Here is a 21116-nt window from a genome sequence, read left to right on the forward strand (position 1 = left end):
TATTCTATCATTTTTTTTTTTTATTTTTAATTGTTAATACTTTTACAAAAATTTAAAGTAATTAAAAAAAATGAGGTAGTGTGATACTAATCGAAGTTTTACAAAAATAAATAATCTTAACTTGATAATTAAAAAACAATACTGATACATGGGTTCTTTAATTTAAAAAAAAATTGTTAACTGAAATTTCTTAAAAAAAAAATTTCAATTATTATTGATTTTTTAAAAATAATTTTCAGTCACTTTCATCTCGATTCCTCTTTAAACTTTTCTTCTGACTCTTAGATTCTAAAGCAGAATCCTCTTCCTTGATTTCTTTTTTTATTTCTTCTTTCAGATCACCAGCATTTGTTGTTTCATCCTCCAAATCTTTTTTTTCGACAGACTCAAAATAAGAAGACTTGGCCTCAATTTTCACCGAAAATTCATTGACTATTTCTTGATTTTTATTTTGCGTACCATCAAGAATTTCGGCTATAAAGTACTGAGGATACTCATTACTAGTCTCTGTACTATTTTTACAAAAATTTTCAGAATTCGATTTAGTTTTTTTTACTACTGGTCTACTCAAATCCATGTTGTAAAACTCATTCAAATTAAGATCAGCAATTTTCCCTCGTAAAAACAAAATATGTTTCTTGATAGCTTGATAAAAAAACAGTTTATCTTCCATCCTCGGATAATTAGAGCACCTGGCACTACTAGAAGGTACGACCCAAAGAGCAGTGTCTCCAATTTTTTCATTCTGGAGACCAAAATTGAACTTAGTTTTCCCAAACTGCTGAGCAAAAATCTGGTAGATGCACTTTCCATTAAAAACTGCGAGCTTGGGCTTAAATTTCTTCAATTTTTCAGCAACAATATCGCACCCAAGCTTTATTTCCTTGGTATTTAAATCAGCAGACGATCGCGTAGCGCGATCGACAATATTGGTTAGCCCAATGTCGTACTCAAGCAGTTTATTGTCCTCTTCAAAGCTAACAAACTTAGGAACCAATTCAGACGCATGCAAAAGTTTATAAAAATGATTACCAGGACCAGCGTAATAACGACCTTTGTACGCGGCTGTTAAACTTGGATTTATGCCCACGAAGACGACATCCAAGTCTAGTTGCAGGTAATCTGACAGTGTCTTTGATTTCTTCATTATTTCTTCCTCTGTCATTCCATCAAAACGACCACTTTTTTTCTTTGACATTTTATTGGTGATTTTTTTACTCAATAAATTCAACTGGAATTTAGAATTCAAGAATTTGGTCATAAAATATTTATAGAATCTGAAAAAATAAAAATGAAAATTAGTAATTATTGAAAAAATCTATACAGAAATAAAATTAAACTATCGATTAAATTAATATTTTTTTATCTAGAAAAAAATTAGTTTAATTATCTTCAATTAAATATTACTATAAGACTTTTGAGGTCAAACTATTTAAAAATCAGCTTATAAATATCTTATCTTAACTTTATATAAATACTACCGAAAAAATAACAAAGAGTAGACTGTCTAGCGTCATGTTATCTTATAATTAAAATATCTTGTTGAAATAAAAGCATTTTAACACTAAGTACTTTGAATTTTTTTTTTTTTTTAATTTAAAGTATTACTATTTAAGAATGTATTTCAATTAATTGATATGCAAATACACTTATGAATGATTGCGCAATACATACCTTGACAAAAAATGATTTAAAAATAGTTAAAATAAAAAAATACAGCACATTGTTAATTGGTCCTTAAATTAAATAAAAAAAAAAAAAAAAAATAATAAGTAATCTTAATTGTTTGAATAATCTTTTATTACATGTACACTTCTATTCAATCAAATTAGAACTTATAAATAAATACTACAATTTATCAGAAATAATAATCAAAATTACAATAAAAAAAATTTAATTAAAATATAAAAGAGGTTTTTCTTATTAATATATGTCTAGACTAATTTTAAAGAAATACATTAGCATATATACTTGAAGCGTATTAACAAAGAAATATTGTTCCTTTATTTATTAATATTCGTTATTTAATATGCATAGATGGATAAGGTTATTACTGATAACACAACTTTCGAATGATCTTCAATTTCTGTTCTTAGTTTCGCTCCATTCATAAATTAAAAAAAAAAAAAAATAAAATAAATAATTAATTGTTACAAACTTAACGAACACTACCTTTGGAATGAGCTATAAGCCATTGAAGAGTAATATCGATATTATCTTTTTCTTTACAAGAAATGCTGTAGCAACAAATTTCGCGATCTTGAATTGCCGAGAGATTCATTCTATCTATTAAGCCATTTTCATCGAGAGCGTTAGGGAGATCTCTTTTGTTGCCTAGCACTAACACGGGAATACCCGACAACTGGGGTTTGTCTAAAAGATTGTGCAGTTCGTTACGACTAGCCTCTATTTTATCGGGATCAGCGGCGTCCATCATATAGACAATGGCGTTAACTCCTCGACAATATCTCTCCCACATGGATCTAAACCTGGGTTGGCCTCCAATGTCCCATATTTTAATGGTCACATTTCCTTTGGTTATTTTTCGCATGTTGAATCCTACTGTGGGTATCATGTCTTCACTGAACTGACCGGAGGCGATCACGTTGACGAATGTTGTTTTTCCACTGTATTGAAGTCCAATCAACGTCAATTCCATCTCCTCCTTCCAAAATAACGACTTTAGCCAGTCGAGTATACGATTTATTAATGCGAACATTTTGGCGCACCAGGGTTCAATCCAGCTGATAATTAAAAAATTATATTTCACCACAATAATTTCGTTTTACAAAAATTAGCGGAGGCAGTTATTTAGTATGTTAATATGTGTGTTTCTAACAAACGACATTGAACTTTATTATTTAAGTTTAATTAATTTTTTACAAATAGAAAAATAATTATCTCAATGTTTGTTGCTATTTAAAAACTTTGTTTTCATTATCAACACATTCTTAAGATAAAAATAAATGTTTTCAATAATCAGCAGAATAATATTCTTAGAACAATTTTTTCTTGTAACTTGTAAATATTTTTTACGACAAACATGATACATATTTTTTTTATTTAATTTACAGCTTTATTATTGAATTCGATGTCGTTTGTTGGATTACTTGTAGATTGAGCTATCATGCGTGAGTAAATTTATTAGATTCAAGTAAAATTATTTTTTTAAACTAATGGATGCTATTTTTTAAAAATTTCAAGTTAAAAAAAAAACGACCTTTCCTGGTTATTTAAAAAATTATTTTTAAAATACAATTAATTTTAATTTTTTTTAATTGAACTTTTTAAAGTCACAATAAAAACTGTGAAATATTGATGAACAATAAAGAAAAAAATTGAAATAATGGAATTACACAATGTGATGAACAAGTCATTTAAAAAAGTTAACTATTCATTATTGAAATATATAAACATATTGAAGAGTTTACTTTTCTTTGTATCATCTGTCATTTTCTCTGTTGTACAGAAAGTTTCACTCAAACTATTTCTAATAATAAAAATATTGTCATCATTAATTCAATATAATCATTTACTTTTATTAGAACTTTCACTTCGGAAGTTTTAAAATAACCAGGCAATCTCTCAGATTATCCGATTGAAAATTTTCGCTGCTCTACCTTAAAATGAAAAGACAATTAGTTCAGACGAAAATATTTATCATTTTACAGATCCACTTAATTAAATTAATTTTAGTTGAATCTAATAAATAACAAAAAATAATAATTAAAAATAATAACAATGATAATGATATTGGTTAAGAATCAATTAACAATGTGCTATGAATATTTATTATTTAGGCTCTTAACCTAACAAAGCAAATTCTTAAATTATTTTTTATCAGCCAGGTGATAACTTAACAATTAATCTGATTAATTTATTTTAATAATAAAAATAATAATTTTGATTATCGGTAATTAAGATTTTTATTTTTAAAAATTAAAAACATGAAAATTATCGACATTTGACAATTACTTTATTTTTATAAGTAAATAAATGTGAGAAAAAAATTTTGCGTATAAAATTAAAAAAATTTTCTACGCAATTTTTCGATTTTTTTAAAATTAAATTTATTTGTTTAAAAATTGCCGCATGTCAACTACTTTCATTGATTTAAATAAACTTATTACAAAAAATGCAATAATTATTTTATTAAAGTACTTTTGTTTATTAAATAATTATTTTCGATGAATAATGCAATGACTCATTATTGCAATTAAATAATTCCATGAAAAAATCAATAATTACAAAACAGAATGTTAATCTTTTGAAACATCTTAAAAAATAAGCGGGTGTTATTAATTGTAAATAAAAATTAAAAAAAAAATAAACAATACAACAATTAATTGCAGCTGAATTAATGAGTTATAAAAAAAATAATTATATATAACAGATGACGTTTAATGAGAGTTTGTAGGTTATTCATACGCACCAAAGTAATGAACTGTCACTTCGAGAACAATTACATCAAATGAGTTAATTTAAGTGACTATTATTTATTGCTGCTTATTTTTAAATAGTGTATCCAGTCAGTTGATTATTTATTGTAAATGCTTGATAAATATAATAATTAGATGTCTCAGAGTTTCGTATGTTTACAAGGTTTGCACTAAAAATGGCGACCAGTTATAAATTCACCGGGAATTTGTAGTTCATAAATTCCCACCAGAGGCTACAACTTGTCTATTTGAAAAGTTAATAAACACTTCAGTCTTTCGGAGTGCTAAATACATTGTTGTGGTGTCAGTTGGGCTTAGGCAGTATATAGTTTAACAAATTACGCGATAAAGTATGATGATTGTTGATTGTTCATCAAAACATTGTTAAAAAAAGCAAGAATAATATGGATTTCTATTAAATATAAGCGACAGTGAATAAACTTTAATCAAATATTAGAAAAAATGAATGACACTGAAGTTAACAGATATGAAAAATTTTTTTAGAATTTTATAGCAATTTAATTATTATAAAAAAAATATTATTAAAAAGTTTCACATGCGAAAATTAATAAAAATTACAAGTGAAAATTTTTGGACGCATTTTTTATCGTAATTAATTTGGTAAAAAAAATTTTCAAATCAACACCTGATGGCTAACTTCAGTGTTATAAAAATGAATGAATAATGCACAAAAGAGTTGCGTTAAATTAGTAAATTGTTTTTTTTCGTCCACCATGAATATTTTCCAAAATTTTAACGTAGAAGCATCTTCTTTTATTTCTCAATTTAAATATAAAGTATTTAATATTGATTTTGAAAAAAAAATCAATTATGCGATGAATTTTGTTAGACAAAGAAAAATGAGGTAAATATAATATCACTTTTAATGTCGCAGACATTTTTTAATTTATAAATAAGTATTAAACATTAACAAATATTTCAATTAAAATTTTTTCACTTCAATTACCATTTCGTATATTTATTTCATAAATATGATACGAACTTGTCGATTGTTAAGATTGAAACATTGAGAATTAAGGGGACACACCTAGTGTGAAATTTAAAAAAAAAATCGATTTTTTTTTCATATTTCGATAGGTTATACCTTTAGAAATAACATACTAAAATTTGAAATCGATATCTCAAATAGTTTCTGAGTTACAGCCATTTCAAGAGCAGCTGCTAGACAATTAGAATAGGATCATTTTATCAGTTTTTTGATCTGATTAAAAATCTCTTATATAAAATAGATAATTAAAAAATCTTTTACGTAGCAGAGCGTTTTTTTCTAAAATCTTCTTTGTTCAGAAGAGAAATGAAAAGCTGTAATCATTGGAACCGGCTCTTAACAACACTCGCTATTTTGTAGAAATAAATAATTATTACCGAACATAATTTAATTTCAACTATATGATGAACATACTTTATTTTCAACTATATGATATCAATTGACATTTGTCAAAATTTTAATTCCAAAAATTATTTTTTAGGTTTTGCATCAAAATATCACCTTTGTGATAATTCAATCGGTCTGTTTGAAAAAGAACATCATTGAAGACAACAGAAATTTCAAAGATGTCATCGGTGATTCAGAAAACTTTGCCCAGTCGGTATGAAAAATAATTTCTTATTTAAGTATATTATTATTTTATCAATTAATTTAAAAAAAATAAGCCAAGTAAAACGATACATTTTTGAATTTGCCCTGATAGCCAGCGCTTTCTCAGTAAGTGTTGACTTCCAGCAGTTACGGTTAATTTATACATCAAGTTGGCGGTAATTCTTCTTTCAACAACAGTTGTAAGCAAATTGACGGAAATCTACGGCCGCAACTTGAATACAAGTTAACAATCAAACTTGTAGTTAAATTTCCTTTCAACTTTACTACAATTTGAAGGAAATACTTGTACAGCAAGTTTTGACGTCTATTTGCAGAGTAAGTTATAGGTAATTAATAGGTAATCGCTCGCTTTGCCAACTCTTTCCGTCAAGTTTGCTTCAAATTGCGGACGTAGATTGACAGTAAGTTATAGGTAAGGTGGCTATCAGGGTGTTATCATAATTTCTGAATTCTGACATTTTAATCTTATTTATGGAAGAAATTTTATGGTATCAAACATTAACCATCAACCGATAGTATAAACCACAATTGAAACGGCATAGCTGAGCCAGTAGATACTGACCTCTAGATGAATTTAAAGTAGCCCAGCAGCTTCTAGAGAAATAAATGAACCATGATAGATTATTACACTTGAATCCTAGGTATGTTTGACGACAAGCTACGAGAGATAATCCAAAGTTTACACAAACAACTGACATGTTAGTGATGCCTGGTGTTTTCCCACGTCTCCAATCAAAACCAAGTGTACAGTAGCTTATACAATAGATCTGTAGATAATGTCGATACGAAATATCAGTTGTTTTACTTCAATCAAAACATATCCATATGTCTATATTTACGTTTACTCAAAGCTTATACAGTTATTGATCTATTTATTTACAATCAAAACTCCCTTATAGACTTAAACTTTTAATTTGAGCACAAATATTAATCAAACTTTCTTTGATAACTTTCTTTATCTTGATAATAATTTTAATTCAATCAATTGAATTACTTGTGATTAATCATTTAAATAATATTTAAAGTTTAAATGATCAAAAAACAATTTATATTAAAGGTGGACATGTATTTACTGTTAAACAATTACCTAAAAAAGTTTTTGAACTAGAAAATGTTTTTTGGTTCAAATAATTTTAACTTGATTAAAAAATTTTTCTATTCAATTCTTCAGATTAATTTGCTTAATTCGAGATTTTTTAATTTCCTGGTAAGGAAATCAAAGATTTTCGAAAATTGTAAAGTTATTGGTTTTCCCCCGTTTTGCAAAAATCGAGTTTTTATCAGATCTCGACGTTTTAAGGTCACAGAAAGCTTCCCTGATTACCCCCGCGATGTTGTCACTATCTCTGTATGTTTGCAGTTTGAAAATTTTAAGAATAGTGTTTTAGTCAACTATTATCAGGCTTTTGAGCTCGAAAAGCTAACTCATTGAGCTTAAAAGGCTCAAAATATTACATATATTGTAATTTTGAGCTCAACAAGCTCAAAAATGTCACAAGTTCAATTTTAAGCGCTCAGATATGGAATTAGCGGGAAGTTAAAGGGATGGCCTTGAAGGTCAACCGTTTTCCTAATTTTTTGTTTTATCAACAAAGTGTAATTTTTATCACTGTTAGTGTAGAAAATTAAAAATACTATTGATCGTAGTAATTAAGAAGAGTTTCGATTAATTTATCAGCACTTAGTAATAGCAATAGCAATCGGTGAATATTCAAATTACGAATTAGTGAACACGGTGTTAATTACACTCATCAAGCTGAATGCACTTAAACGAAGTAATCTGTGAGTAAGAGCATAAGTGAAAATTTGAGGATCGTTGCCAAATCGATTTAGGATATGAGTTAAGATCTAACAGTGAATTAATGCCTAATCGTGTTATTAAATGTTTATTCATCCATTCTATAATTAAATTCAATCCATTTAGTTGTACGTATACAACTTTCATTAATTAATATACAGGACTAATTGTTTGTCTTTGGGTTCGATCGAATTAATTGGCATCTAATTACTGAAGCTACTGGTTGTTAAATACAGGCCTATAACTAATGGCAATAACTAATAGCATAGAGAGACTAGATCAGAGTACAATGCATTGGATAGCTTTGGCTGTTGGGATAGTGGATCCATCAACTGGATCTATTGATTTTTCATTTATGATTTTAGTAAAATTATTAAAATTATGGTGCATACAAAGAAAAAAGAGTAATTATATTCTTCATGTAAATGAAAAAATTCATAATGGATATACATAGAAATTCGATTAAACAATGAGCAAATTTAAAAAGATTGAAAATAATCATGAACTTATTAAATCAAAACGTAATAAGCAATTATTTTTTTGATTGCAATCAAAGCAAAATAAATGATACCAAACTTAACTATAAAAATTTCTTTTAAAACAAAAACATGCACAGTAAAAAATTTTGCGTTATTGGGTCAAATAAATTTGTTTTAAAAAATTTTGTGTTAAATATTTAACACTTTCTTGTGTTGACTTAAGAGAATTAACACAAATGAATGTTAAATAAACACTTAAAAGTGTTGAATATTTAAGATAATTATTTTTAACACAAAATTTTTCGACGCAATAACGCAAAATTTTTTACTGTATGCCCACTGTAAAAAGATACTTGTTCTCTTAACCCTTCTAGACATGGGCTATGAAATTTTTTCTCACGCAACAACATTTAACATAGTGAATGCGCTGCAGTGCAAGTGAGATACTAAAAAATGTCGATGTCCTGACGGGTTAATTATTTAGATCGCTATTTTATTTTTTCCGTAAATAGAAAAGTTATCTAGTAATGATAGAATCAGGTTTGCATTCTTCAGTCTTCAGTCTTTGGTCAGAAGTACCATTTACTGTTGGATCGAAGAATAAGTATGCAAATACTTATAAATTTGAAATGGATTAATCGTACGCGATTTGAGGGCGCTTTTATCATCCCTTTGTTCTCTTTGCACCTAGTAGACACCCATATACAGAACAGCATTACAGTTTATGTGTATGTACAGTTGAGTTTTTGGTTGCACGGAGACAATGAAACTCAGTCAACGGTACTTGACGCAAACAGCCATGCTGAGACAAGGGAAAAGGCTCTTGAAACCACAAGGACACCGGACAGTCCATTTGTAACTATAAATTTAATTCTCTTTCACCCTACTCTCTAATTTATTACATATACGATGTTCACTAATTTTATTCCAACTATTTCGACAGTTTTACATTATATATATATATATACATATTAATATTCATTTATATTCCGCAAATAGCTTTTCAAACTTAATATTAATTCACTTTGTTTCGGTATTTTTGCTAATACCCATTGTAATCCAATTAAACTCCTTCGCTCTATTTCATTCCGGTCCAATCTAATTAAATGTCGCAATTAAAAGTTGATTAAACAAAAAATGATATCTTTTTTATTTAACAGAAATCGAGCAGGCTGGTCGTGGAATATGCGATCGGGATCAAAGAGAATTGTAAATAAAATCCAATGTTTTTTTTCAATTAAAAAAAAAATATATAGACACAACTGTTCAATATATACTTTTATATTTACATAGTCTTGTTTTAGAACGTTCACAACATTTTTTAGATATTTGATTGAGATTTTATCGAAATATTTATATAAAATAGTACGATACTGCAGGCATCAGAATTTTTTTTAATATTTTTGAATCAAAATTAAAAATGAATCTCCCAGACTGTCAGTATAGTTTAAATTTATTTTTTTATAAAATTTTAAGATAGAAAAATTAAATTTATTAAAATTTTTTTTTCTATTCAGAATTCTTAATAATTCCATTGAAGTTTTCTATCTTTAAATTAAAATATACTGAGAAAAAATTTAACAACTTGTTAATAAAGTAATAAATTAATTTAATTTGTAAAGGATTAATTAATTTATTAAGTATAAGTCATTATTGAGAAAAAAGAACATTAAATCAGTTTATTCATCAACGATGACGGTCGATAAAGGCATTGAAAGCTATCACACCTTATAAGTAATTTAAAGTCTTCAGTTCGACCAGAGCCGCAGTGGCGAAAGTGGTAACGCGCCAGAACGATTTGTTAAGTGTATACTGCTTCCCTCTTGCTATGTTGAAGCCTCATAGTATCGGGGATATGGATGACCGCTCCCGGTGTATCAGTTCTCGTGTTGTAGGGGTGGTGGTCTATGCATGGTCTCATTAGAATTACCAGCTATTATTATCCGCTTATTCTCTATTTATCCTGCATGTTTATGTGTGTGTGTGTGTGAATAGAGACATGTGGAGACCATCGTCCTGATCATCGGCAATCTGGAGTTCTCGGTTCGAGTCCGAGCTGCGGTATTTTTTTTTTTTTTTTTTTTTTTATTATAATTATTATTACTATTATCAACACTCATTAATACCAAATATTTTATATAATTATTTATATTTCTAAAAATTAATTATATTTTTTTCATAGTTAGTAATCTGAAGTTCTCGGTTCGAATCCAAGCTGCGGTAATTTTTTTTTTTTTTTTTGAGTTTTAAATTACAAGCTGAGTTCGTAAAATTTCTAAATGCATTAACATTTTAATTGTTCATTAATTTTAATTTTTTAATAAACTCTTTAGAATTTTATGCTGAAAATACTCTACATTAAGTTTTTAAATACAAAATATTTCCGTTTAATGAGTAATACGAAATCGTTTAATTCAAATATTGGTTTATACATTTTTCTATCAAAACTTTTTCAACCCTAACGTGTAGTTTTATAGTTTATAAAATTGTCATTCCTTTTTTTTATCGAAAATCAGAACTTAGAATAAAATTTCTAAAGTTTTTTTATTATTCTGATGAAACTGTTATTTCCTATTTGAAAATTCAAAATCTTCAAGCTCGATATGAAAACAATAACCCGTAATAGAGGATAAAACTTTCCCATTCACGAAATCCCAAAACATCTATCAACTTCCATCTGTTGGAATTGTCTGGTGCATTCTATGGAGTTTCAACAGTCGGAAATGCAAAGTTGAGTACCAAGTTAAGACCTTACCCATTTTGGCCATTACTGTTACCATTAACTCACCACAATCCGACAGTTTATTTGAAAAAAAAATAATACAATGCTATGGATTATGAGTTTTGAGCTTGAATTGCGATACTCGCTTGAAATTGATGAAAAAAATCTTCCACGTCTTGAAAGACCTAAAACTCGACAACATTAATCGGATCATAACGAGCCACGAAGTGATAAATGATCAATGAGCGAAGTATAACTTGAACACAAGTCAATGAATACAAAGGAGTTAAGCCTGGTGTAAACTTGTAACACGAAATTACACGGTTGAAGGTCGATGGGAATAAATCTCAGTGTGGGTCGTGGGGAATGGAACCTGGGAAAGCCAATCAATTTCCTGCCGACTCGTGCGAACGCCAAGGGAACAAGCCGTACCGTGAGGCTCATTCTACTCGTTCGACCGAAGGATGCGCCCTGCTATCATTCACAAAGATAGACGGCTTTGAGATCCCGATGTCTCGTGCCAATGTGTCACCGGCTCGTCTCTTCGCCAATTAAACCATCACTGTCAGCTTCTCTATACATCGGCCTTTCAATTGAATTCATCTTCAAGTTTCTATTCCAACTAACTGTGAGTTCTGGATTTATAATTGATTTAAAATCCCGCCGCCAATCTTTGCACCACATATTCATCTCGGGTTGCACGATTCACCAATAAATTACTCTCAGATTCACGTCAATGTTTCATTTCAATCTTTTATGAAAAGAAAAAATTAAAATAATGCAATTGCATATTTTTTTTAATTTATTATTAAATATTAAAGAGTTAAGTTCATTTCAAATCATCTGTCATTTTCTCTGTGGTATAATTGAAAGCAGGAAAATGATCAACATTCGACGATTGCTTCATATTTTATAAAAAAACAAATGTAAAAAATTTTCTACGCAATTTTTTAATTTGTTTTTAATTTTAAAGGTAGTATTAAACAATACAAGTAATAAAATTGACGTAATATTAACAAAAAGGAACTAAATAATAACATTAGCAGCAGACGTTTCCTTTATCGTGTTGCTCGTCGCTCAGTGCACTACTTCGGATGATTAATGACAAGAGTGAAGCAGGAACGTCTGGTTGAGTTTATTGGAAACAGAACATCGATGATGCATCGACGTTGTCGCACTGAAGGGCACATATCGCACATGAGGTGTGTAGATATTCTGCACTCTGTGCCCTGTGAAACCTTGTTTGCCACCACGTGCTACCGACGAATGGAAACGTTAATAAGATCAAACTGCTCGCGTTCATGCTTTGACGATGCTACGCAACAATTCAAACTCTACTCCCACATCTGTATTATTGCTACACCTATAACTATCGCAACCATTCAAACACACACATGTAAGGTCGTGCTCGCATCAATATACATCAGACATTATGCAACTAAACGTGTGACACTTGAGTACCTACCACACTAGCGCTCAGCAATTAATAATCACTCGAGCTTAACACGCAACAATGGTAGTTTGATTGATAATGTATCAAGACATTTTATTTTATACTCCTTTTTTATTTTAGCGAAAAAGTGACAAAATTTTTTGTCATTTCTGCGATGAAATTAAGTGCAATAATTTAATTTATAAAAAAATCTATTAAAAAAAAAATAACCGCGTACTTTAATTATCAATTTACAGCGTAGCTAGTAATTAAATTTATATTAATTATCGAGTCGAAATAACTAGATTGGAATTCATTGTAATCATTGATTAAAAAAATTAGTGATTAAATTAATTAAAAAAAAAAAGCATCCAATTTATTTTTTTATTTTAATTACACTTTAATTTGAGAAAAAGATTATCAATTTCATTATGAAGTGAAAATTTTCATGTGAATTTTTTGAAACCATGATCAATTAAATGATTTATTTAGCGATTCCCTTATAAATAAGCAATCGAAATTGTTCAAGTATAAAATTTATGTTTGAATGAATTATTAAAAATAATCAAACCGTTCGTTTAATTATTTGATTGCCCGAATAATTAAATAAACACTTTCAACCGAATTAATTCGTCGAGTATTCATAATTATTTATTTCGATGAAATTATTTACTTAATTACGTAAATCAGTCGTTTGGAATCAAATTAATTCATTGAATATTATACTTTCATAAACTATTGCAAAATAATATTTTACTGTCAGAAAAATTTCTACATTTCAATTTTCACAATATTAAATATTAAGTTTACAAAAATCAAATTCTAGTAAACTAAATATATACAAAATTATTGTAATTTTAAGCAAATTTTTGTAATCTTTATACACATTCGCTCAATTTCGGTAGATAAAATGAGATTTTTAATTTAAACTTTCTTCTGTATTTTTCAGTCAAGTTTGTAAAATTACATAGCTTCGATTTATAATTATTACCAACTGTGTTTTCTAAAGATGCAAATTTTTTTCAATGAATTTATTACTAAAAATCGCATTAAAAAAGTATAATATTTTAATGGAAATTTTCTTCAAGAAATTTTAGTAAAAAATTCCTTATTTTTTTTAAAAATGTTTTATGGATAGTACAAAAATAAAAATTCCGCTCACCGCAAAAGACACAAAAATTCTACCATTCTCCTATCAGTTATTGAATAATTGTTAAAAAAAATTTCTGTACAAGTTAATAAAATATTTATTCAAATATTATCACGTATGTTGATATAATCGTTTAGGTAAATAGGCATGTATATGGCTAAGTAAATATTTACGAAGAGAATATGATATATGACAATTTTTCCAGACTAGTAGAAACGTGATTTCTTGTTTGCATTAGCAATACTATGTATACGATGCGGCGTAGTACACTCGTGCTCGTGCTCGAGAAAATCCGCAACGTCGACAAATATATATTGTACTGAAATACATACACAGAATAGGAATGATACTCGAGAAATGTTACGCGTACACCAATCGATACTATAAATCGTGCTATCCCGAACTCTCAATATTCGGCACATATATAATAAATAATAATCATAGTACATATATTACATATACTCCAGTCAGGATTTATTTATTATTGAAGCCTGGAGACTCATTACATGGGTCATATCTAACGAGCGTGCAATTTACCAAATCAATTAATCTACTCAAGGATACTATTCTCATTTAACATAATTACCTTGCTCCAGAGTCCGAAAAAATGTCTTTTTTTAATTTATCTTTGATTTAATTAATAATTATATAATAAATAGTAAATTAAAAAATATTTTAACTTATCAATTTTTTAAAACAGCATCAAGATAACTAGTTTATTTAATATAAATTATTAAATGTATTTAATCGACAATTATTATTATTTAAAAAACTTGAAATATTAATTATTCAGTTTTTTCATTTTCCGTAAAATCAATAGTTAAAAAAATTTCATTTCTGCATTTTTTAAAAAATAAATAATTGGAAATATTTAATAAATGCAATTTTTGAAAAATCAATAATTAATATAAAATAAATCTTAATTAATTTTATTTTTAATCAAAAATGTAAAATTTTTTTATCAAATAATTTACAATCCTCCGTTGCTCACTCATTTATTTTTGTACTTCATCGCATTTATTATTTCTAATTTTACTTGATTTAATATAAAAAAATTTTTATTGTTATAAATTTTTTATATTCGTCTCTCTATTAAACGAATTTTCATTATTCATTTTTAATCATTGAGATTCTACTTTTGTTTGATCAATTAAACTTTTACATTCGCTTAATTAATTTAATGCAAAAAAATTATTTTTTGTACTCGTTTATTGAAATTCTTTATTTCATTAGTTGATAAAAGGAAACATAACTCTAATAAATATTTTTTCCTTCAAATAATATTTATTGAAGGGTGAAATTTCCTCAAATATTCCAACTGAAAAAAAATTTATTTTTGTTGAAGTAATTAATAAATTCCTCGCAATTTTTTATGGATTTATATTCAATTGAACTGAAGTTGTTCTCGCGATATTAATGCGCACTTTTTAATCGGAATTATTTTAACCTATAGGGCAAATTTAATGTATAAAATTACGTAACTTGCAAACACAAAGTTGATTCGTAAATTTTTTCTGGATCTAAAAAGTTTATGACGCAATAATTTAACATTATGTCCCGTGCAGTTGTAAAAAATAAAGTCCATTTCAGCAAAGTTACTTCGTACATTTAATTTACTTTAGACTTACCTATAAAATAACTACCCGGGTCAAAAAATTTGATCTGTTTTAGGATGGATGAAAATTTTTTATAGTTTTCATTCAATTTAACTTTATTATGTGTATCTATTTTTTGTATGATAATATAAACTGTTTTAGCCCATACACAGAAAGAAAGAAAGTCTTGAGTCAAGCGTAAATTTTCTTAAATCAAGAAAATCTTAAGGAAGATTAAAATTTCTTGAACGAAGTTAAATTTTTTTAAGACAAGTAAATTTCTTCTTGCTCCAAAATAACTTCAGTCTTCCTTACAATTTTCTTGGTTCAAGAAATTTTTTTTTTCTGTGTACTATTCCCAATTCAGACCAATTTGAGACCATTTTTAATGCTATTATAAAATTGTTTTCGATTGTTTTTAGACTAAAAAAAGGCTTGTTTTGTCTCAATCATTTGTTCGTTTTTGAGTGCTTCAAGGTCAAAAACAGACCAAAACGCTCCATAATTTTTAAGCTGTTTTTGATCGCTTATAAATTAAAAATAAACCTTTTTCAAATTTGATAATAATAATAATAATCACTATCATAATAACAACAACTACAACAATAATAAATATATTTATATTATTTCATTCATTTCCTTGAAGATTCTATATAGGGCACGGCTTTCCATTCTCTGAAACTAAAATAGTGACTATTCGCTATTTCGTAGTGCAATGTATACCAAAAACTATACTTCACACTACGAAATAGTGGATACTGCTCATTAAATAATGCGTGAAAGTATAAAGTTTAATATTTATCTTGCACTGAAAAAAAAGTTTTCTACGCCGCACGATCCAGTATCGCTACTGTCACTATACACACTTTACGGAACACCGGATCTTGAAATGGTGTCGCTCCTAGCACGATCTACGAATCGTAAACGTGAATCGCTATGGTCACTATCCAGTTTCGCTAATTTAGCGATCTATTGAATCGTACACCTAGCAGTATCGGAGAAACTGACTTTGCATAATTTATTATTTATGTTTTAAATAATGAATTATGTTATCAAGCCATGTTTTAAATATTTTATCCAGTTACAATGTTTAGTTAGTACGAAAATTGTTGTAAAGTTTTTTAGATAAATTATATTTCGTGTCTCATGAATCAAAACAGAAGACCTAACCTCTACCTGTCACAGCAAATAAACATCTTGTTACAGTGTTATGCAAAAAAATTATTAGTGAGTACTTTTCATTTAACAATATACAATATTGTCTAAGGAAAATGTGGAACCAAGAAAAGCACGATTTTATTATTTTATTAATTCTCCAAAAATTAAGTATTAATAATTATAGAATATGATTTTAATAAAAATAATAACTCAATTTAAAATTCAAGTTATAACTATAATGTATTTCCTCGAAGTAGAGATTTAGGGAAATAAAAACAGAATGTGATAGTACTTAAACATTTTATGAAAGTAAAGATACTTGATAATAATCATTTAAATAAAAATAAGATAAAGAGTTTATAATTTATTTAAAAGAATCTTATAAACATAACATTAAATTATTAATAATTATGATATTTTTTTTTAGAGGAAATATTTTTGATAAAAGTTCTGCAAATTTTATTTTTTACAAATAATTGCAGGTACTTGGTATATTTACAAAGGTAAAATATAAAACATATCTTTTTGTTTTATTAAGCCAGTTGGATATGAATCACATAAATCTTCATATCTTACAATCGATCGTGACCGTCAGGATTCGTTTCGTTATTTTCGCGATTCGTTCGCTCACGGTAGCAGTACGGACCAGTATATTTACAATACAGTTGAATCGCTTTAGGAACTATTTATTAAATAGTGTCTCGTAAAAAAGTAGTGTAATAATTACGAAACTTTATATCCCTGATGTTAGGATCTTAAATATAGTTCATGTTCGTATTTAAATCGTTGATGTTATAATATAGTTTGGCGTTGATCAGGATTCGTTGCATGATTATAACGATACGCGGTTCACAATACAACGGATCGTGCAGCGTAGAAAACTTTTTTTTCAGTGTGTCATCTTATCAAAATTTTAATCTTATCGATGTATTTACGTTGTGTTGAAGATCGATATTTAGAAAATTCTAGATTTAGATCCAATAAAACGAAGAGAACTATTTCATGTATGGTAATGCAAATTTATTAACTGTCACTGCCACTAATATTCGCAGATACAAAACTTTTATTATCTATAAAATGTTCAGCCATGACAAATAAAAAAGACAGGTGTAAGGTCATAATCAACGATCAGTGTATAAAGCAAGAGAGCGCATGAATATTTGTTTTTCCATATAAATGAGACTTTAAATGAGAAATAAAATAACTATTATACTTTAAAAATACAATATTGGAAAAATAATTCTCAATGCTCTATTGTACGACTTTTCTTGAAAAATGTAAATCGTAAAAAAATAATATGCATATAACGATATTGGAAAAATAAGGAATCAATTTGTCAGGGTTTTAAAACAAATTGAGTAAAGAAAAATACGGTCAATTGATAACACTTGAGAAATAATGCCCGAGTTTTTTTCCTGATGCAGCAATTCTAGAATAAAAGTATTATAGAATGTAGAAGTTGCAATATAATATACAGATCGTGGATTCGAGTCGTTTACGATACGTCATACATATATATTTATACGTAAGGTCCTCTTATTTCTTATTTCTTGTTCTCCTTTTCTCGATTTGACATAACATAGGAACGAGCAATGATAACTTTTAAAATCAAATAGAATAAAATTGAATCTCCATTCTCATTGAATTTACCGAGTTAACTTAATGTATTTACTTTTTATTTTATTTTCGGTAAACTTTCTCGGAAAAGTTTTCGGTCGAGTCCAATTAGAAGTATTTCATAGGATATCTCTTATCCTTTATCAAATCAAGGATAAAAAATAATGTCAAGGTACAGAGAAGAGAAGAGATAAATAAAATAAAATAAAATAAAATAAAATAAAAAATGAAAGTAAATATATGGAATTCAATTCACGTGATCCCATGCATCCTTCACTAAAACTTTTTTAGTTTATTTTATTTTTTATTTATTTTTACCCTCGACGAACCTTATTTCAATGTATATTTTCATATGCAGGGAGTAAAAACGATCTATATATTTTTCGCACAATGTGCATGGGTCTACACAAGGCATTCTGACTAGCGACACAAGGCTGTTGTTATGTAGAGTGTAGAAGAGTGAATAAGTAAAGCAAAGCGTGCAATATATAGGATGCCAGTGGAGCTGGAAAATAAAATTCGTATGGCGTATTGCACCGACGCCGACGCCTTTTGCTAGTAGAGATGCCGGTAGTGACATTGAGGGGATGAGAAAGAGCGCCCATTCAACCGTATCTATGTCCTGGAGTTCCTGTACTCCTCGACTCAGCCATCAGCCCTCAGCTACTTCTGCACACTCGAGAACCTCAACACACCCTATATACATATATATAAGGAGCTATATATGTGCTAGTACAATAACGTACACATTTGGGTATGTGGGACTTATGTAAATAATCTTTGACTGTCAAACGCATGTGGTCGATTTCGGGGAGAGTTTCAAGGAGAATACTTCTTTTTTTTACACTCAAAAAAACAAAATTAACTTGATTCAAGAGAAAAATTCTTGAACCAAGAAAACTAATTTGAAAAGTTTCATTGTTTTGAATCAAGACGAAAAATTTTTAAATTAAGAAAAAATTTCTCAGTTCAAAAATTTTTTTATCTGATTCTTGTTTAAAAAATTGGTCGAATTGATTAAAATGATTTTTATATTATTCATGTGAAGCTATTCGTTTATTTTCTTGTAATAATAAAAACAGACATTGATATTCTATTATCAAAAAATTAATGAATTAATTTAATAAATTCTTCACGAAATCCTTGTTTAAACATAATTTTCATTTTTTGTCAGTGTAATCGCTTATGATCTTAATAAAATAATGTTAAATGGAAAAAAAAATTTCTGAAACATTCACAGCGCTAATCTTCGTACATTACGAGTATAATGAATTATTAACTTCTAATACGATCCATTAGGTCCTATCGAAAATTCAGAGTAATCTCTCACTATTACTAATTTCATCGAACTAATGTACTTTGATCCCTCGCAATTGAAAATTATAAAGCAAAAAAGGACCTAAACTCATCTTGTAATAAGTAAAAGTAATAACAAAGCTTAGAATATAAAAAACAGTTAAAAGAGAATGGATGGTAATTAACGTAACGCTGAATGACAAAAAGATAATAATGCAGAGACGTGTCGCAGTAGGCCAATTAACTTGTATTCCATGATTCAGATTCGTTTTGCTTTAATTTCGGGTGTCCAGACCCGTGCTATGTACCATGCCGGGCTATAACTGTATGACTGGGTTCTATGTATATATACATGAACCATGGTGTCTGGTAGAGTACAACAGACTCGGAGAGTGCCAAGGGAGGGTAAATGGGTGTGTGGGGTATATAACACTGGATGGTAAAAGGGTACAATAGGGGGAAAAGTGGATCGCAGGGGACACAACTACTCTATTCATAAACACACACAGTTATATATAGATATCGTGTATACGAGTGTTGGATTCTACATACAGTAGTACTACACTGCAGGGAGAGAATTCGCCTGAATAAATAATGACTCAACTATAGAGCGAGCCAGGCGCGAGTTTCCTATTATTTATGATATTAGATTACGCTATATCACTGGCTTTAATTAATTGCCTAGCCCTCGTTTTGAAGTCCCGTTAACTGTGAAATTCTAATGAACAGATTTTGCCGCTACGGGTTATCTGAAGTATCTTATTTTTGTCCGTAAACATAAACATGCTCATAGTTTCTTCTTTCTTGCGATTGTTTTCGGTGATTAATTTTTTAAAAACAAAAAAAAAATTACGTTTACTTTCATTAGTAAAAATTATAGATTTCGTTTATTTAATTGTTATGATTTGTCATGACATCTCAATAGAGAAATTTTCAGTCCGTCTGACTGTTCACGTTTTTACTACTTGACTCATAAGTGTTTTGCGACTTACAGTTGGAATACATACATTAAAAAAAAAAAAAAAAAAAATATCTGGTTCAAAAACGATTTTCTTTAAAAATGTAAGAAAAAATAAAGAAAAATTCTTCCATTACCTAAACTCATTCTAAAAATTATTGAAGACTTATTTTTAATGATAAAGAAAATAAGAATAAATTGGAGGCCAGTCGGTATTCTTGAAACAAGTTGATCATATCTTGAATCAATATTATCGTGTATCTTAATTCTTAAAAAAGAAATTATGAGTTTAAATATATTTTTACGGTGTATTGTATTTTGTTTAGAAATAATTTATTAAACTGAAAAAATTTATGAATAATAAACTTTTTCTTTATCTCAAAGCAATACTGTATTGCTGTAGTAGCTATCCCCACTTAACCATCTGTTTGATTATTACTAGAGCCATCTACTAGGTCGCTCTGACCGCAATAGGTTAGATGGCTAAAATAGCTATACGATCCAATAAAATATTATTTATCTAATATTAAAAAAATATTATTTAATTCGAAGATTATAAATCAAATAATCAGTAAAAATATAGTTGAATTGAATTTATTTAGAAAAATGATTTAAATTAAAGTGCAATATCATCAGAACTCGAGCAATGTTAATTCAAAAACTTTTTTTTTTACAGAGGAATCAATTAGTTTATTGATTGATACAGATTTATTTATTATGTGGAGTAATAAATTAGTAGATAGCTTGTTTTTTCTTCAATTTTTTATTGACCTTTTTAATATTCGTCAATTTGATATTTTTATTCAATCGAAATATAGTAAATAATTCGAAATTATTTAATTGATGAATTT

At 28.0% G+C, this 21116-nt stretch overlaps 1 protein-coding gene and 1 long non-coding RNA gene across 7 annotated transcripts in view; one reads left to right on the forward strand and one right to left on the reverse strand.

Annotated features, from left to right (window-relative positions):
* Window positions 1-25: 25 nt before the first annotated feature.
* LOC141536242 (ADP-ribosylation factor-like protein 8B-A) lies at window positions 26-4633 on the reverse strand. 2 transcript variants are annotated; one of them, XM_074256623.1, is made up of 2 exons: window positions 4433-4633; window positions 26-1277 (listed from the first exon to the last, which is right to left on the reverse strand). In XM_074256623.1, exon 2 carries the CDS (start codon window positions 1259-1261, stop codon window positions 236-238), a length of 1026 nt encoding a protein of 341 aa, XP_074112724.1. In that variant the 5' UTR covers window positions 1262-1277; window positions 4433-4633; the 3' UTR covers window positions 26-235. The 2 variants fall into 2 exon arrangements, with proteins under 2 accessions (XP_074112724.1, XP_074112725.1); XM_074256624.1 differs by lacking the exon at window positions 26-1277 and adding an exon at window positions 1779-2744 and having other exon boundaries at window positions 4433-4621.
* Window positions 4634-5020: 387 nt separating this feature from the next.
* Window positions 5021-21116, forward strand: part of LOC141535783 (uncharacterized) — a 29127-nt gene continuing 13031 nt past the window's right edge. Inside the window, exons 1-2 of one of the 5 annotated variants that reach the window (XR_012480643.1) lie at window positions 5021-5304; window positions 5930-6049. This is a non-coding gene — a long non-coding RNA (uncharacterized LOC141535783). Of the gene's footprint in view, window positions 5305-5929; window positions 6050-11668; window positions 11688-16190; window positions 16464-18308; window positions 18766-21116 lie in introns of those variants that run through there. The other 4 variants (XR_012480646.1, XR_012480644.1, XR_012480642.1 and 1 more) reach the window with 4 other exon arrangements.

Source organism: Cotesia typhae, unplaced genomic scaffold, assembly GCF_013202065.1.
Source record: "Cotesia typhae breed Kobodo isofemale line unplaced genomic scaffold, CoteBio_Ctyphae scaffold_152, whole genome shotgun sequence".
Lineage (NCBI taxonomy): Eukaryota > Metazoa > Arthropoda > Insecta > Hymenoptera > Braconidae > Cotesia > Cotesia typhae.

Coding starts and splice junctions, on each gene's coding strand:
- LOC141536242 (XM_074256623.1), bottom strand. CDS start 1,261: ATGACCAAATTCTTGAATTCTAAATTCCAGTTGAATTTATTGAGTAAA.